General features: G+C 40.5%; 2 protein-coding genes across 17 annotated transcripts in view; one reads left to right on the forward strand and one right to left on the reverse strand.

Annotated features, from left to right (window-relative positions):
- LOC126236552 (uncharacterized) overlaps window positions 1-18635 on the forward strand; it is a 325419-nt gene that overhangs the window by 149943 nt on the left and 156841 nt on the right. For 3 of the 8 annotated variants that reach the window (XR_007544942.1, XR_007544943.1, XM_049945959.1), the window contains one exon: window positions 15810-16192. The exons of the other annotated variants lie outside the window; for them this stretch is intronic. Coding sequence is in view for 1 of the 3 variants with exons in the window: in XM_049945959.1 (XP_049801916.1) it covers window positions 15810-15871 (62 nt within the window). In the remaining 2 variants the exon portion in view is untranslated. Of the gene's footprint in view, window positions 1-15809; window positions 16193-18635 lie in introns of those variants that run through there. 8 annotated transcript variants of the gene reach the window in all.
- Window positions 1-18635, reverse strand: part of LOC126236544 (uncharacterized) — a 190406-nt gene that overhangs the window by 58874 nt on the left and 112897 nt on the right. Inside the window, exons 1-3 of one of the 9 annotated variants that reach the window (XM_049945928.1) lie at window positions 14316-14455; window positions 8286-8513; window positions 5527-5909 (exon numbers count right to left, since the gene is read on the reverse strand). The exons of 4 other annotated variants lie outside the window; for them this stretch is intronic. In XM_049945928.1, the coding sequence (XP_049801885.1) occupies window positions 5848-5909; window positions 8286-8513; window positions 14316-14343 (318 nt within the window). In that variant the 5' untranslated portion in view covers window positions 14344-14455 and the 3' untranslated portion in view covers window positions 5527-5847. Of the gene's footprint in view, window positions 1-5526; window positions 5910-8285; window positions 8514-14315; window positions 14460-18635 lie in introns of those variants that run through there. 4 more of the 9 variants (XM_049945933.1, XM_049945927.1, XM_049945929.1 and 1 more) reach the window with 4 other exon arrangements.

The following is an 18635-nucleotide window of genomic DNA, read 5'->3' on the forward strand; positions in this document are numbered from 1 at the left end:
TAACAAAGGACTTCCGCTTTCGTCCGGACGGCTGGCGCAGGACTTTCACTCAGCAGCATACAACTAACGTTATTATGTGCACTGAAAATGTAATTATTTAAACAAAATTAGTACAAAGAAAGACATAAGAAATGACGTACGTAGTTAACCGTTTTTTTTTTCCAAATACGTTTCGTAAAGACAGTACGATACCGTTCGATTTCGTACGAGAATTATTTAATGCTACGAATGGGTCACACGTGGAATCGGCGGGTTCGGTCACATGACGACGGCCATTTTTGTGCTGCCGCTAGTGCTGACAGTGTGTGTGTTATCTTTATGGACTTTCAGTGAAAGCTGAACTATTAAATTGGTTTCCATCGCACTTACTTGTTGCAGTTTTGTCTTGAAAGTGGCAAGCTGTGCTTCTGCAGATATATTAGAGGTTGTCAACGGTATCTCCCGCCTGTATTGCTGTAAGTTTTTTTGAAGATTGTATACGCCGCGATACACTCGGTCTGATACTGCATTCGTTTGACGAATGGAGAAGATAGAGAAATTGCAGGGAATGAAACAGGCCAAAGGGAACGCAGATATCTATGGTGGCCGAGTTAGAGTGGATGTAAAATATAAACTGGCAATGGCAAGAAAGGTGTCTTCGAAGGAGAGAAATATGTTAACATCGAATATAAATTAAAGTGTAGGACATATTACCTTAAAATATTTGTTGGGACTGTAGTCGTGTATGGAAGTGAAACATGGACAATAAACAGTTTAGACAAGCAGTTAACAGAAACCTTTAAAATGAGGTGCAACAGAATAATGTTAAAGATTAGATTGCTACATCATGTAATTAATAAGAAGGCACTGAACAGAATTTCGGGGAAAAGAAAATTGTGGGCTGAACCTGACTAGATAAAGGGATCAGTTAAAACCACACCTTCTGAGACATAAAGAGGCTTGGAGAGTTCCTTCCAATCATAACGTAAACAACAAGAACTACCACTGAGCAACACTCTTGTTTTGTAGCCGTTTGTGATTTCAGTAATTGTTAATACATACTCTTGTCGGCTAACTTCCTTAATCAATATACAGGGTGATTAATAAATGCCAGCATGCGAATTTTTAACTAGAGCCGAATCAAAAATTTATCTCTCAAATTAAGATGAGGTGCGTTTAGGAAACACATATTGGGTGAAAGCGAGGAGATATGAACTGTCACATCGTGTAGGGCATATGAATGTAAAGAGGACTGTGTGTCATCCCACATAACCGTGCCAGGTCTTGCAGGTCACTGAGTGGTCCGATGAGACATCAAACCTACAGCCTCATGCAGCCGTTGTTCAAATCCCCGTCAGGTTTCTTTCTCATTTTTTGGATTCACGATCCCTAGCTCTTGCCGTTTGTATGTTGGGAATCATTTCAACACGGGACAATGGCCTATAAAGCATCGTGACATACGGCGTGAGAGTTGGATCCATTAACCTGAGTGTATGAGTCTACTGACGGCATAGTGGGCAACCATGGCCACTCCTGTCAAGATTATATACGGCAGCTTCCCGATGAAACGGACAAAATATAAATATCTTAATATGTTTTGGATTCTGAGTGTTTCCGATCAATGGGCTGCTGTTGCTCGTGCTTATGCTACACACTACCACAGAAGACGCCATCTTGATGAGAATGGTTTTCCTCACCTGAAGCACAGTCTTCTGGGAAACGGGTAAACTTCGTATACAAGTAATGCACAGAAGTCGCCCAAGGATAAAACCTAATACACAAACAGATAACGCAATTCTTTAAACCATTCTATTACATCACCAAAAGCAGTTTGCGATATATGAAAATCTAGTTTTTGAAGTGATGTACAATGATCTGTTTCTGTATCATAGCAAGCTAATTCAGCACCATCGACCGACAGACCGAAATGGAAGAGTATAGCTATGTGACTGTATTCTGGACCAAGTAAAGATAGCGAACATTTTAAAACTAACGTGGCATACACTGACGAAACTACCTTCACTCGTGAAGCTATTTTCAACTCACATCAATCATTATTGATTGAAACACAACCTGCATGTCACCTGTAAACGTGACATTTCACAACCGCCATGTAGCGCTCAAGGGTTGCAGGAAGTCGGAACGGCAGGGAGGTATTGTTTGGCAGAGAGGGGTGACTTACGCCCAAGCGTGCAGAGAAAAACCGGCAACTGTTTCGTTGACTTGACTGCATCGATGTTAAACAGCAGACCATCCACCGATCCCAGTGATGGCGCCACGCGGCGTCCATGCGTGGATCAGCACCAATACCAGTGGTGGAATCTGCTGCATCGTCGTCCGGCCACCCTGCGTTGCAGACGTAGCGCTCCTACTCACGTCACAGCTAAGGGGTCGCAGCGGGTTTTGGCTGCATAGGTAGCCTGGGACGTGGGTGGCGACTCCCTCAAACGCAACTTGTGGACCCCACTTACAGCGCCGAAGGGAAAACATCTTTCAGCCTTTGTTGTAGTTAGCCTTAGCAGCCAGGGCTTATTCGTGAGTGACCGCAGACTGCTCTTCACCCGGGGGGGGGGGGGGGGGGGGGCGCTAGTTGGTGCCTCCGACCCGCCCCAGCCAATAGCAGCCTGCAGTCCCCAAGACAATGTCATCCAGAGAACGGAAGTTAGCGGCCATCTCGCTGCTCGCGACGGTGCAGCATCAGCCCTCCCCGCCACAGCTATAGCGCGTCCGTACAGCAGAGCTTGGTAGTAGTTACAGCGGTTCGGTTCTGCCGCCGAGATTCATCACCAGCATGTCGTCGAGGTTGGCGTGCAATTTAAACAATCGTTATTCACTCGCCTTCAAGCTACACCGCAGACGTATTTCCTCTGGAGGAAACAAGTGGAGCGCTCTTTAATAGTTACAGCGTCAGGTTCCCTCAACCCTCTTCGGTCACTACATACAATTCATTAGCTGCACTTCTATCTGCAATGTATCGGTTATTCACAGCATGTCCGTTCCCTGTGCTGCCCTGATTTCATCACACTTGTATACAGTGCCCGCCGTGCCTTGCCTTCACTCCTATGTGCGGCGTCGTAAACCTGCGTCCCCGCATCGTTTGCTATATATCAACGTCACCCGCGAAGTAATATGATGTGACATTCGGTTAGTAACTATTACCTTCCAGCCATAGGTGCGAGAAATTTAGAAGAATTCAGAAAATACCACCCAGTTTATGGCAACATTAATCTACAGGCTAGAATCATGAAAGAAGTGCTTTTGACCCCTTACCTATTACTGGACAATTTGCATATGCCGTTGCATCGTTCGTTCCTTTGGAATACATTACATGATGCGTTTGAAAAGTTTCTCTAGGTATTCAGTAACACTTTATGTTTCGGAACGATGGTACAGTGCAACACATTGGAATAGAAGAATCTCCAAGGAAATGGATCAATCATGGATTTTCGATGTTCTCGACTCTACAATCTCCCGACATTAATCCACTGGAGCCTAATTTGGTGTGTGAGTGGAGGAGGGAGGGAAAGTGGACAAAAGTTGATGCAGACGTGTTGTGTAGGTTCCAGCAACGTATGATGCGGTTAGTTGCGAAATTTGCAAATGCAAGGTAGTTGAACGGCTTTCCGAAAGTGAAATTTGTTCGTGTGTCTACGTACCGGAACTGTGAAGATAAGCTTGCACGATGGGTGTCTAGAATGGAATTATAATGTGTAACGTAATGTGCAATTTAATGTCCTCTACGTATTGCGTCTTTTGTACCTCATTGGATACCGTCGATGTTATTGTGTGCACTATTATTTTTAACTGTTTTTAATTATCTCATGCACAGAGTAAAACAGACGTTTTATATGTAAGAAGTTTATGTTATGTCTTAATGTTTAAATAAAGACAGAAAAAGATAACATACCACAATTGGAGGTTTCAACTGGATACTGTTTGATGCTTTAACTGAAAAAGAATGTTTGGAGCAAATTCAACTTGAACATCTGAGTCTCCGATTCCCATGGCATTTTCTCGTCCTACCGAGCTAATGGGAGAGCTCCACCTCAGCCCAGAATTAGTGCTACTTGTTCTTAGCCCCGCTGCATGCAGTAACAGCATTACCAGAGCCTCATTTTCTGAAAAGCATTTCTGTTAACCAGCGAGTCGGACTAAGGTTAGGTAGATACACTTTTGTCTTGAACTGGGATGAGAAATCAAATGTCTACCGTGACGCGCGGTATTTTTTCTCAATCGTGTGCACTTTTGTCTACTCCTATCAAGCTAATTATTTGTTTTGCGGCCATTTCGGATTTATATTTAATTTTAGTACTGAGCAGAATAAATTTATGATTAATGTATGGTTCGTATAATCTAACTGATAACGATATTCTTACCTGTCTCGATTTATCTTTCTGTTTATTGGTGTAACACAATTTAGTAGCTTTCGTTTTGCATCATACTTTTTTTTGGATATCTGATGTTACCCAAGAAAAAATGAAAGAAAGTACTGATAAGACGGGATGTATGCCTCCGAGTTTTTCATTGTGTTAACAATGCAGGTTACCCTATTACGCGTCGTGCATATTACTCGGTCGACTTTCACGATTCCATAACGCAATTGCTACCCTCTGCAGATCGAGGGCTACGTACTGTAGCGTGTGACATGGCGGTGTGTTACGTAACTGTGACAGAGCTCGAGATACTGCTTGTTGTATTCCTTCAAGAAACTGAAAAGACGAATCGAAGAGTTCTTGCACAGATGGAGCTACCTTTCCTTCATCATGACAACGACACAGCATGTACATGCGACATATGTAACAACCCGACACCTTGTATACGAGGTAACAGATCATCGTCCATACACCCCGACTATGCCCCATCCGCCCGTCATCTTTTTCCAAAACTCGATGAAAACTTTTAGAGGGTTTCACTTTGATAGTGATGAAGCGGAGCAAGTAGAAGTAATGTTATGGCCCCTTCAACAAAGTCAAACATTCTTCAGAGAGGGTATCAAGAAACTGTTCTCTTGTTTGGATAAACATAGTGACAGGAAGAATGAGGATGTAGAGTGTTAATAAAGTTTACTTTATTTAAAAAGCTTTATAAGTTTTCACATATAAAAATTCGGAGGCATTACTTTTCGGCACGCACCTTCACTTACGCTTCAATCGGCAAGATCTAGTAAATGAGACGGTACGCGGTCACTTTTATTACTTCGAAAATGCGAACACGCATCTTGGCGCGATGTTTCAAATAGCTTGCAATAAATTTATATAGAACCGTGAGATATGACACAATTTCCTCTGGATTACAAACTTTTCACTTATTTCCCAGGCCAGGTAAGGCCCAGCCGTGGCGTCAGTCGTGAGTCTTTGCTGTGGCCGCCGGTGTCCTCGTGGCAGGCAGTGTGTTAAGGTTGGAAGTGGACATTGGGAATATAGGAGGTCAGCGTGGATGACGGATGAAATGCGTTTGATGTTATTAATAACAAGCCGTAGTTTGTCAGTATTTACGTGAACCTGTAGGTAGAGAAATATCATCTACCGTTTAATATAACAGTTGACGTCATGAAACTACACTTTTATTGCGTCGGAATACAACTGTTATAGAAACAACAGAAACATAAAAAGGATACAAATGCAATGTTTTTAATACTAATGCTTACAGTAATGTTATTTACTGCATGTCGTGAAGTAATCAGAAACTGACACAGAATAGGATGTGTAGATTCGACCGGTTATTTTTAAGTATAAGAGTCAAGTTCTGACACTCTTCCAGTTTCTTGGCTCCTCTGGAAACAGCAGATGTCTTCAGTCAGCAGTACAGCTATCTATTCTCCACTGCCTCGCAGACGATTCAATCCGAGCCAATTGATTTGCAATACTCCTAGTTCCTGGGACAATCTGACAGGTATGGTTTGCATTGACTCTTTGGTTTCACCACGTAAACTGCAATTAAGAGAAATGCGCTTTAGTAAAGATAGGAGGTACAAAAATAACATAGCAGTTTAATTTTACTAGTGATAAGACAACGGTAAGTCTTCACCTTTTTTTCATAGCACGAATTTCACTGTCAGCATTGTGACAAGATTATGTTACGGTCGTATATCAGAGATAATGTGGGGTCACACGGTGTGCTATGTTACCGAAAGAATTCAAGACATTATTATTTACGAAGGTTAAACCCCAGACCATAAATTGACCAAAGATAACATTTTTCCTAGAAGAGGGTTGTAGCCCCACGAGCTGTAAGATTGCGGTGACTACAATGTAACTCGGCAATGGAGATGTTAACTTCATTTCTCTCTTGTACTCTTGCAATAGTAGTACGCATGTTAAGCGCTGCTAGGTTATTTTAAAGACGATCTGAAGTTTAAAAGTTTTACGGTTGGAATTATTAGTCAGAAGTGGGACTGAAGTAAAATCATCTTTACCGTTTAGACAGATAACGGGATAGTTGATTGCTGATTTGTGATGGGACTTAGCCTTCGTGATACTTAATAGTCACCAACATCAAAGGACACAGATAGAGACTCATCGCTGACATAAATTCAATTATTAGACTTGAATAGACAACAGATAAACGCAATCACAAAGAATTTACAATTTCGCCGTACTGTCAGAAGCTATCGTCAAAGTCAGAACTGCGGATGCTAAACGACGCAATCACCCTGTAGAAACACTGAATGAATTAGGTACCTTTCTCCATCACTCAGAATGCCAAGTTTGGAGAGCGCAAGATCACCGAAATGTTATTTGTTTTGAGAGACACCAAACGTTTCTAGTGGTGAAACCTTCAGTTTTCCCCAACTCTAGAAGATTCGCATTTTATTAGAGTTTGAAGAATTATTCTCTTGAATCTGCGCCTGTGTTACTCTGCACGATCCCTGTGAAGTTACGGGCTTCAGCTTTGTGTGAGATGCGAGGCCACCTTCTGTTTATTAATCGTCCGCAATATTATAGCGCCTGGGGCTGGAGCATTTCGGTCGGCTCATCGTGAGTTTTAATCGTGATATTTTGCTAGGACACGATGAGCACTTTCACAGTATAAGCACAGCTCTTCAGAAAGCTTCGATAGATGGTGCGTTTTCCTTAACCACTGTTCTTGATGACTGCAATGTATCAGCCTCCATACAGCAGTGGCCACGAAAAGCCAAACTAAATAATGTCGTGGTTGTATAGTAACAAACTTACTATACATGTAGAATTTGCCGCTTTTTTTCTAGACATTTTCATCTAAATATTCATTATTTATCTTTCATGTACTCTTGTACTAACCAACACGCGTGCAGGCACAACTTCTAACGCAGTGGAAATCTTAACCAGTAATACGACAACCCCACATCTTCTTCTTTCGCGATATTTTGGTCTGGCCTAAGTAACGTGCTTTTATCAGGTTCTTTTTTCAACCTTCACTGACTACTAATTAAAATGTGTGGCATGCTGCTATTTACCATATAAATGCCCGATATTTGGGAAATTTTTTGCAATGGTTATACGGTTGATTGCTAGTACAGTGTGTCATCGCCTATAAGTAGCATTTATTTCGGTCCGATATTACGTTGTAGATGTCTCACTAAGACAATGAATGAGTCTGTGCCCTAATTTAATGCTAACATGATGTTTCCGATAAGATGTAGTCCAGTACGTTCACTTATCATTGCCCAGTTCACCTAATTCTTCGTCTCTATGTCAACGCGTCGTTAAAGTTTTAACTTCTTTGAACTTGCAAGATTATTTCTACTTGTTCCTAAGCGTATGACGGGTACTGTTTACACACACTAATCCAGTTGTCGGCCTTCTACAGGGTATGAAGAAACGTGTACGTTGCCTATCGGTTTATAGTGTTAAGCTTAGTATAGGTGTGTGTACTTCGCTGCCAACACATTCACTGTGAAAATTAACCACACGCTACGGACCGCGGCACTCGTGGCAACTTACGTCGTCTGTTAAAATATCTTTTCGTAAAATGTTGAAACTATGGCCCATTGCGTACTTCATGTCGCGATACACGACATAATCCTCCTAAAAGAATTCAAGGGTGTGTAGTGAAAAACATGCAGCAGTTTTAAGGGGCAAGAAAATTACTATAAAAGGTGGACTAAGTATGCGCAGCAAATTGCTCTGAATGGTTTTGGTGGAGAATCATGAAGAGTTGCATTTTCGTAATTTCGGTGAGGCAAGGGTAGCCACAGTTCCTTGATGATTTGATATCACTCATATTTTCACTTTCGCTGTGGGACCATTCGCGAATTCTTATGCTGAACAAACTGGTTTTATCTTGTCAATTTTGAACAGAAAACAGTTCTGTTTAAAGTAACTTACCTTTCGGTAGTTGGTTGTAGCAATAATACAGCTTCACCGAATTAGCATACAAGTAGAACTTGTTGTCTGCTGCGACACAAATGGTATCATCGTCATCTTCCGTGTAGGACGACCTCCCCAGAAAACTACTCTCAGCCGTGATATTGCCGGTGCTTAGAGTCTCATTCCCGATGTTGGCGGTGGTCGACTCTTCTGGTTGTCCGTGGACCTCCGCCACTGCTACCAGTGCTGTAAAAGCCAGTGAACATAGTTACAGATGGCTATTTCGTCTAATGGATTTTAATGCAACTCTCACACTTAGCACTGCAACACTACTGTATGTTATATATGTGTTACTTGAACAGTCCACTCGTCCCTGAAAATAAAAAAGGACGAATCAACAGCGACATGCACGATATGTTCAAATCGGACAAGTTCTCGTAATTAATTTCGTGTTCCAATATGCAATGACAGTGGTCTTTCAAGTTCTTGTTGGATTGTTATTATCTCATAATTAAATTGACAATATTAGTTCTTTCCTCACTTATTTTTGGGAAGGTTTTCCTTTTTAGTAAGGCTCTGCCACACTGAAGGCTAGCCAGATATTTGGCTGATAAAGTTAGGTTCTTCATTGGTTTTGACATCAGACAGCCCGCTCTACCCTTAGTAGTAAAGAATGAAAAGGTATTGCAGAAGCTGGAAGCCTTCCTCGTTACGATTATGTAGCTGGGGTTTCACTGAAAAGCACACATATCTCCAAGTGGACGGCTCTGTAAAGTCTTTTGCTCCTCATCAAGATAATGAACGTAACCTATTAAAATATTATCCCTGTTCCGTCCTCTGAAAATCACGTGATAGAGAAGATTAATAGGTACCATTAGTATTTGTTTGTTTTTCTGTTACATTCAAACTAAATTTAGAGGTGAAGAAGTGACAGCCTTGCATGGAGCGTCTCACATAACTTCATGTGATGTTCCGAAAATTGTACGATGGGAGACATCAGAGTCATTTCACTATCTACGTTTAGTCCAAGACACTAGTACATACACGGTTCCGTCACAGGAATGTGACCACCGCCTTTGTTCGACATCAACGCGAGATAACCACTCAATGACGGTAGGGCTCAGTATTAACGCTGGAGGCTATGTAAAGATCATCAGGGAGCCGCGGGGGACAGTGCAATAGTTGTCATAATGCAGAAACGAAGCTATATATCTGACGTCCAAAAGGGTATGGTTATTGCTTTTCAGGCAAAGAGTGGATGCACGCCTTAGTTTGTAAACTGTTCAAGTGTCACCCTGCCTAAAGTGAAGTGTGCATGGTAAAACTGCACTATCTAAAACTGACAGCATGACCAGTGGGGCAACATTGACCATAGATGACAGAAGTGAGAGACAGCTGCGGAGATGTGTACGGATGAACAAGAATGGTACCGTTGAGGGAAAGACGCCCCAGATGAACCACGGGGCTACCAGCAGTGTCTGCTCAACGATTATCGCGCGAAAGTCGTTGTTTTCCGCTGTCCACAGTAGGTTCCAGATTCGTACGCTCACGTCGACTGCTGATCACCGGCGACGAAGGCTTCAATTTTCACTCCAATACCTGAACCGGACCTGCTTTGAGCGGCCGTCTGAGGCGAAAGACGTTTTATGCTCGATCGGGTATAAGGCGGGTGGCTTATAGGGCGTGAAACGTCTCAAGGCAAACAACCTGCAATGAGTGAGGGAGCGTTATGGTCTGAGGAATGTATTCGTGTCGGTGATTCTTCATAAAGTAAGCCATAATCGATCTAAACTACTATGCGTTTGTGCTTGAGGACCGTGTCCACCCCTCCATGCAGTTAAATATTCTTCGGTACGATGGCATCTGCCAAGAACACAATACATCCTCTCACTGTTGGATCTGTAGTTTGCTCTTAATATGAGTGGACATGTTTCCTTCTGTTCTTTGGAATGAGATCTCAATATGGTAACTTTAGGGCTCTTGTACTTCTCTTTATACTCTGTGGTCAAGAAATGTGTTTCCTGTAATTGCAGTTTTATTTTATTATGCAATTGTTTTGTTGGATACTTGTTGTCAGTTTCACTACGTAGTTTTCGGTAAAGAATATAAGAGTTTTTTCACTGCACTCGCTTTCTTCAGTAGCGTCTATTATGTGGCCAGTATTTGGCTTTCTAATTCTTACATGATTCTCCCCCAGTTTTTTTTATTAATGCCACTTATTGTTTAACATTGTTTTTTATGTGCCTGTTCGTACTTATCTTTACCTTTCTTTAATCCCTTTGTTAGTAGTTTGTTTAGTTAGTGACTTGTAGCGCATTTTTCGTTGCTCTTCATTATTGCAGTAAATCTTACGTTTGTAAGTCCCTCTTATAGTTTTTACAGATACATTTGAAATGTAACACATGAGAAAATTTTTAACCAGCACACCGAAACATTTCATAGAGGCTACGAAGAACGTGACATCTTACGTTACAGTTCAATGTGCACAAACAAACGTTGTGAATTGACTCAATCTCTGTGTTTTGAAGGCGGTGTGAAATGCGTTAGAAGATATTCCAAAAATATTATCCTTGAATAGCTGAAATTATATTCTATGATTTACATTTTCTGGTTTTTTAATTGCAGTGAGGACGAAACAGACGACCGCATGGGAAAAATCGTTGAATTACACACACGCAGACAAATGATCGAAAACTTTTGTTGCTTCCAACAACACTAAGGTGAAATAAAATTGCGAAAACTATTGTCAGCAAAACGTAACTGGTTCAGTAACATTTTTGTTTTATAACTAAAGCTGGCGTCCTCTTTTCACCATTCCCACAAGAGGTGTTGCGTGCGCATTCCAGCTTAGCGTCATGGTTCTTTACTTCTTAAGTGTAAAAGGATTCCAAAACCAGTCACTAACTCTCAAAATACATATAGCTATTAAATAGTAGGTCGAAGTACTGATTTCGCTTTTCCGAATCTGATTCACCACAGAATTAGGTTTCGTTGAATTGTCTCAAAAGACCCAGCTAGTCGACATTGACGTAACTGATCGAACCAGTAGAAACTAATACCGCTCAGTAGTGGAAATGTATCTGGATCTAAGAAGATGTCTTTAAGGTCCTATACACAACTTTCTCCAGTTCCAGCAGAAATTAACCGTAAGTCGAAAGAGCGACAAAGCATTCCGAGCGTCTCGAAAAAAGCATGATTGGATGCCAAACTCGTTGTAGTTGCAGATTAGATGAACCCCTATTATACGCACGGTTGATGACCATTTTGGAGGACGGAAGTCTCCTCCATATAAAACCAAACTGATTCAGCAAACAGAAGTCTTGTGATATTCATCAACTAGGAATCACATTATGGGCAATGTCACCCACTTCGAAGCCTCGTTCCTTGAAATATTCCGAACAATATTCGATACAGTTCCGAAATGTCATTTAGTGAACATCGTATGAGAATACCGGATATCTGACCTGATTTATGATTTTATTCGGTAACTCACTGCAGAAATAGTTCAACAAAACACTCTTAATGGGACAAAAGTGATAGTCGGAAAGATATTTTCAAAGGTACGACAGCGACCTATGATATGGCTATAACTGTTCACACCTTACACAGTATAAGAGAAGTATCCCATAGTTTGGGAGGTGATAGTTTGGACGAAAACATAAACAAAATGTCCCGAAGATATGAGGTCTAAGATACATACTTTCAGAGCACGTGTACTTGGTGATACTGTAAACCGTCTTCACAGTTCATTTCAAGTGCAGCATATACGTTAATTCTAACAAAACAGGTATGTATTTTGAACAGCTTATGAAAAACATTTACGATGTCGTTTTTTCTCTGAAACTGCCAGAACACTGATGCCTGCTGTTTCACAAAGAAAATACCAAACTCCATTTTGAACACCTCCTTTACTGATGGCTCACAAGTGCAGGTCTTAAGTAATAGCTTGTAAAACTACGACACCGTGCAGCACGTATTTTCCAGCTACTTGGTTTCATAAATTTAAAACCATTTTTACAACTATATGTACTTGTGAAACTAATCATAAATGATATTTTATGAGACTGTAATATATGATGAAAGAATAAATAACAAATAATTATGTCAAGTCGTTATAGTAAATAGTCTGGAAATGACAGGGATGTTATATTTGTATGACACGCGTCATACATTTCATGTATCAATAATATCGTTGGCGTAAGAACGGACGGAGCGATGAGTTGCGACCAATCTGCGTTTTGGTACAGACATGTGTCTTGGGGCAGATATTACAAATTGTGCTGGAATTGGTGTTATAATAAGGAGGAAGCTAAGATATAAGTGAGGGAGCACGTGTATGTGCGTAGTACATGACCGCAAGAAGGATTTTAGAGTTAATGAGAAAAGCAGTGTGGCCCAAGTTTACTCACGTTCATCGCTAATCAAACGAGCCTACTGTCTATACTGAATTTCATAAATAGGATTACATCGTGCTGCAAACAACTCATCGCAAAGTAAGATACATCCAGTAGCTTTATAGTTGTGTTACACGCATGCTAGTATAATAGTAGCTTTCTTGGTTCAAAAATTGGTTCTGAGCACTATGGGACTCAACATCTGAGGTCATCAGTCCCATAGAACTTAGAACTACTTAATCCTAACTAACCTAAGGACATCACGCACATCCATGCCCGAGGCAGGATTCGAACCTGCGACCGTAACGGTCTCGCGGTTCCAGACTGAAGTGCCTAGAACCACTCGACCAGCACGTCCGGCAGCTTTCTTGGGACATTAGATTGGTCCAGTCAAACCACCAACCTAGTCCTGTCCTCTCATCATAACTTCCGAGAAAGTCTTAAGGGAAAAATGTAGATAAAAATGATCCGTTAAATTGAGAACTAATTTTCAATCAAGTAGTCATTGTAATAGAAAGCTGTAGTAACTACGGTTCTTCATAGGGTGCAGCACTGCTATGCTAACACAGACAATCAGTTGAACCGAAAAGTTATATAAGTGCAATACGTGTTTGAGTGACAAAACTATACTGGCTATCTTGAAGCAAAGGTAATTTTATGATTTTATGTTTTGTTCTATAAATAACATATCTCTACATAACATTAGTACTGGCAGTAGGTTGTTGCCTTGAAGGAAGGTTTCTACGGCACTATTCGAATAGTATCTGATAAGGATAAGGAATTAATTACTTCCGGTCACGACTAAAGATATTTTCAAAGACACAGCTTTATCGGTATTTGCGTGACGCAATATAGTATCTACGAAGTGTTGCTAGTCGCAATTAAAAATTTTATTATAATTATTTCATCATAGATTAACGTCTTTAGTGTTCATTTTACGCGTGTTTTTTACATCGAAGCTCGCGCAAGCGCATTTTCTTTATTTACCGCATTACCTTTGTTAAAGTATTTGCGTGAATTCAGTGTAATTAGCTATTTACCAAAGGCAGCTTTCAATCGGTTTGGAGATGGATAACATTTTAATCTGATTTCTAAGTTTATTCATACAACTTTGTGATACCTAATCACGGTTTCCTACAGTAAGACTGCCACTCGTAGCCTTTCTTTTTTTTTACATTTATAAAATTTTGTACACAGCAAATACTCGTGCAATAACGAATGTGTTGGAACTGTCTAAATAGTATCGGTAAGAATCGACTTCCATATTATATGCTTTGTTTATATTTATTGTGCAACAGTTTTATGCACAGGAGAGTATATGTGAGTATCATGTTACGATACAACAAGAATATAATGTCGTCCAAGTGTTTTAACGGTTGCTTACTGCACTCTGCTGATGATTCGATATAACAAATAGTTTACAGTGGATGAGATAAGCTTCACAATAGCGAAGATTAACAAGTGCTCATTCGAAATAAGATATGCATTTTAAAGTCTTCTGGATTGTATTTCATTTTTTTTCGGCCAATCGACTAACTTTCTATACATGGAAATAGCTTTTCGCATGGATTAATACATGAGAAATTATGTAAAATAGCGGTAAGAAAAAAATGTTTATCGTCAATGACAGATAATAAATTCTGCCAATACTTACCAGCAACAAGCAACAAAGCAGCCTTCATTGTACTCGACAAAAACTACTACTGCTCTCTGCGTTATATTTTCATTTATATATGTTTAAATACCCGATGGCATCATCGAATGTTATCGTTAAGTTCCCTCCTGATTTTCCGTTCCGTGAACTCTGGTTGCAGCAACTAGCAGCAGATTGACTTTCCTTGTGCTTGAAAAGATCTGTTATCGTTCGCTATGTCAAACGTATTATCAGCATTACAACTACAGCATTCAATAAAACTGGTTACCATACTTTAGGCACAGGCTGGAAAGGAATTTATGTCAGCGATGAGTCTCTATCTGTGTCCTTTGATGCTGGTGACTATTAAGTATCACGAAGGCTAAGTCCCATCACAAATCAGCAATCAACTATCCCGTTGTCTGTCTAAACGGTAAAGATGATTTTACTTCAGTCCCACTTCTGACTAATAATTCCAACCGTAAAACTTTTAAACTTCAGATCGTCTTTAAAATAACCTAGCAGCGCTTAACATGCGTACTACTATTGCAAGAGTACAAGAGAGAAATGAAGTTAACATCTCCATTGCCGAGTTACATTGTAGTCACCGCAATCGTACAGCTCGATGGGGCTACAACCCTCTTCTAGGAAAAATGTTGTCTTTGGTCAATTTATGGTCTGGTGTTTAACCTTAGTAAGTAATAATTTCTTGAATCCTTTCTGTTTCGTATCATATGGTATTCTTTCATTCAGTCCTTTCTTTATGATAAGCATTAGTATTTACATAACACTGTTGTTAATTAAACTGTCAAGAGTGTAAATTTTGTTGTCAGTAGCTGTCATCACTGTCAAGATGACTGATTTCTCTATTTCTTTTTGCAACAAAAGGGTGTTCGTTATGGGTTGGGCGAACGTCTGGACGGCGGAATACCGTTCCTGACCTGTACACGAAGGACAGAGTAAACGCATTTCATCCCGTCACGTTGGATCGTTCTACTATTAAGATGGTCTCACGTCCGACAAAGTTTTACGGTTACTGGGGACCGGCGGTGCTGACCATTCATTAAACACAAAATCAGAGATCGCCAGATCAGTTCCCAGCAAACGAAACCGAGGTCCCTCAGGTTATCGTCATTTACCTCGTCACAGGATACATGCGTTGCTCACTGAATGCTTCGCACGTCAGGAGCATTACCCTCCTAGAGGAACGTGGTTCTAGTGACATCCTTAAACTTTCGAAATAAGCTATAAGTCAGGTTTATTCGCGTCGCCAATCTTCCAACGGTCTGCTATAGTACCAGTGAAGAATAGGAACCCTGTAACATAGCACACTGTGTGACCCCACATTATCTCTGATACACGACCGTGACATAATCTTGCCACAATGCTGACAGTGAAATTCGTGCTATGTAAAAAAGGTGAAGACTTACCGTTGTCTTATCACTAGTAAAATTAAACTGCTATGTTATTTTTGTACTTCCTATCTTTAATAAAGCATATTCCTCTTCATTGCAGTTTACGTGGTGAAACCAAAGAGTCAATGCAAACCATACCTGTCAGATTGTCCCAGGAACTAGGAGTATTGCAAATCAGTTGGCTCAGATTGAATCGTCTGCGACGGAGTGGAGAATAAATAGCTGGACTGCTGACTGAAGACATCTGCTGTTTCCAGAGGAGCCAAGAAACTGGAAGAGTGTCAGAACTTGACTCTTATACTTAAAAGTAACCGGTCGAATCTACACATCCTATTGTGTGTCAGTTTCTGATTACTTCACGACATGCAGTAAATATCATTACTGTAAAGTTTAGTACTAAAAACTTTGCATTTGTATTCTTTTTATGTTTCTGTTGTTTCTATAACAGTTGTATGCCGACGCAATAAAAGTGTAGTTTCATGACGTCAACTGTTATATTAAACGGTAGAAGATATTTCTCTACCTACAGGTTCACGTAAATACTGACAAACTACGGCTTGTTATTAATAACATCAAATGCATTTCATCCGTTATCCACGCTGACCTCCTATATTCCCAATGTCCACTTCCAACCTCAACACACTGCCTGCCACGAGGACACCGACGGCCACAGCAAAGACTCACGACTGACGCCACGGCTGGGCCTTACCTGGCCTGGGAAATAAGTGAAAAATTTGTAATCCAGAAGAAATAGTGTCATATCTCACGGTTCTATATAAATTTATTACAAGATATTTGAAATATCGCGCCAAGATGCGTGTTCGCATTATCGAAGTAGTAAAAGTGACCGTGTACCGTCTCAATTACTAGATCTTGTCGATTGAAGCGTAAGTAAAGGTGCGTGCCGAAAAGTAATGCCTCTGAATCTTTATATGTGAAAACTTATAAAGTTTTTTAAATGAAATAAACTTTATTAACACTCTACATTCTTATTCTTCCTGTCACTATGTTAATCGAAACGAGAGAACAGTTTCTTGATACCCTCACTGAAGAATGTTTGACTTTGTTGAAGGGGCCATAACATTACTTCTACTTGCTCCGCTTCATCACTATCAAAGTGAAACCCTCTAAAAAGTTTTCATCGAGTTTTGGAAAAAGATGACGGGCGGATGGGGCATAGTTGGGGTGTATGGAAGATGATCTCTTACCTCGTATACAAGGTGTCGGGTTGATACACATGTCGCATGTACATGCTGTGTCGTTGTCATGATGAAGGAAAGGTAGCTCCATCTGTGCAAGAACTCTTCGATTCGTCTTTTCAGTTTCTTGAAGAAATACAACAGGCAGTATCTCGAGCTCTGTTACAGTTACGTAACACACGGCCATGGCACACGCTACAGTACGTAGCCCTCGATCGGCAGAGGGTAGCAATTGCGTTATGGAATTGTGAAAGTCGACCGAGTAATATGCACGACGCGTATTAGGGTAACTTGCATTGTAAACACAATGAAAAACTCGGAGGCATACATCCCGTCTTATCAATACTTTCTTTCATTTTTTCTTGGGTAACATCAGATATCCACAAGAAAAAGTATGATACAAAACGAATGCTACTAAATAGTGTTATACCAATAAACAGAAAGATAAATCGAGACAGGTAAGAAAATCGTTATCAGTTAGATTAAGGAAACCATACATTAATCATAAATTTATTCTGCTCAGTACTAAAATTATATGTAAATTCCAAATGGCCACAAAACACATAATTTGCTTGATAGGAATAGACAACAGTGCACACGATTAAGAAATAATGCCGCACGTCACGGTAGACATTTGATTTCTCATCCCAGTTCAAGACAAAAGTGAATCTACCTAACCTTAGTCCGACTCGCTGGTTAACAAAAATGCTTTTCAGAAAATGAGGCTTTGGTAATGCTGTTACTTCATGCAGCGGGGCTAAGAACAAGTAGCACTAATTCTGGGCTGAGGTGGAGCTCTCCCATTAGCTCGGTGAGACGAGAAAATGCCATGGGAATCGGAGACTCAGATGTTCAAGTTGAATTTGCTCCAAACATTCTTTTTCAGTTAAAGCATCAAACAGTATCCAGTTGAAACCTCCAATTGTGGTAAATTATCTTTTTCTATCTGTCTTTATTTAAACATTAAGACATAACATAAACTTCTTACATATAAAACGTCTGTTTTACTCTGTCCATGAGTTAATTAAAACCAGTTGAAAATAATAGTGCACACAATAACATCGTCGGTTTCCAATGAGGTACAAAGGACGCATTACGTAGGGGACACTAAATTGCACATTACGTTACACATTATAATTCCATTCTAGACGTCCATCGTCCAAGCTTATCTTCACAGTGCTGGTACGTAGACACACGAATAAATTTCACTTTCGGAAAGGCGTTCAACTACCTTGCATTTGCAAATTTCGCAACTAACCGCATCATACGTTGCTGGAACCTACACAAGACGTCTGCATCAACTTTTGTCCAGTTTCCCTCCCCCCTCCACCCACACACCAAATTAGGCTCCAGTGGATTAATGTCGGGAGATTGTAGAGTCGAGAACATCGAAAATCCATGATTGATCCATTTCCTTGGAGATTCTTCTGTTCCAATGTGTTGCACTGTACCATCGTTCCGAAACATAAAGTGTTACGGAATACGAAGAGAAACTTTTCAAACGCATCATGTAATGTATTCCAAAGGAACGAACGATGTAAGGGCATATGAAAATTGTCCAGTAATAGGTAAGGGGTCGAAAGCACTTCTTTCATGATTCTAGCCAGTAGATTTATGTTGCTGCGCCACGAACACAAGCCATGTACTGGGTGGTATTTTCAGAATTCTTCTAAATTTCTCGCACCTATGGCTGCCGAATGTCACATCATATTACTTCGCGGGTGACG

Source organism: Schistocerca nitens, chromosome 2 (assembly GCF_023898315.1).
Source record: "Schistocerca nitens isolate TAMUIC-IGC-003100 chromosome 2, iqSchNite1.1, whole genome shotgun sequence".
Taxonomy (NCBI): Eukaryota; Metazoa; Arthropoda; class Insecta; order Orthoptera; family Acrididae; genus Schistocerca; species Schistocerca nitens.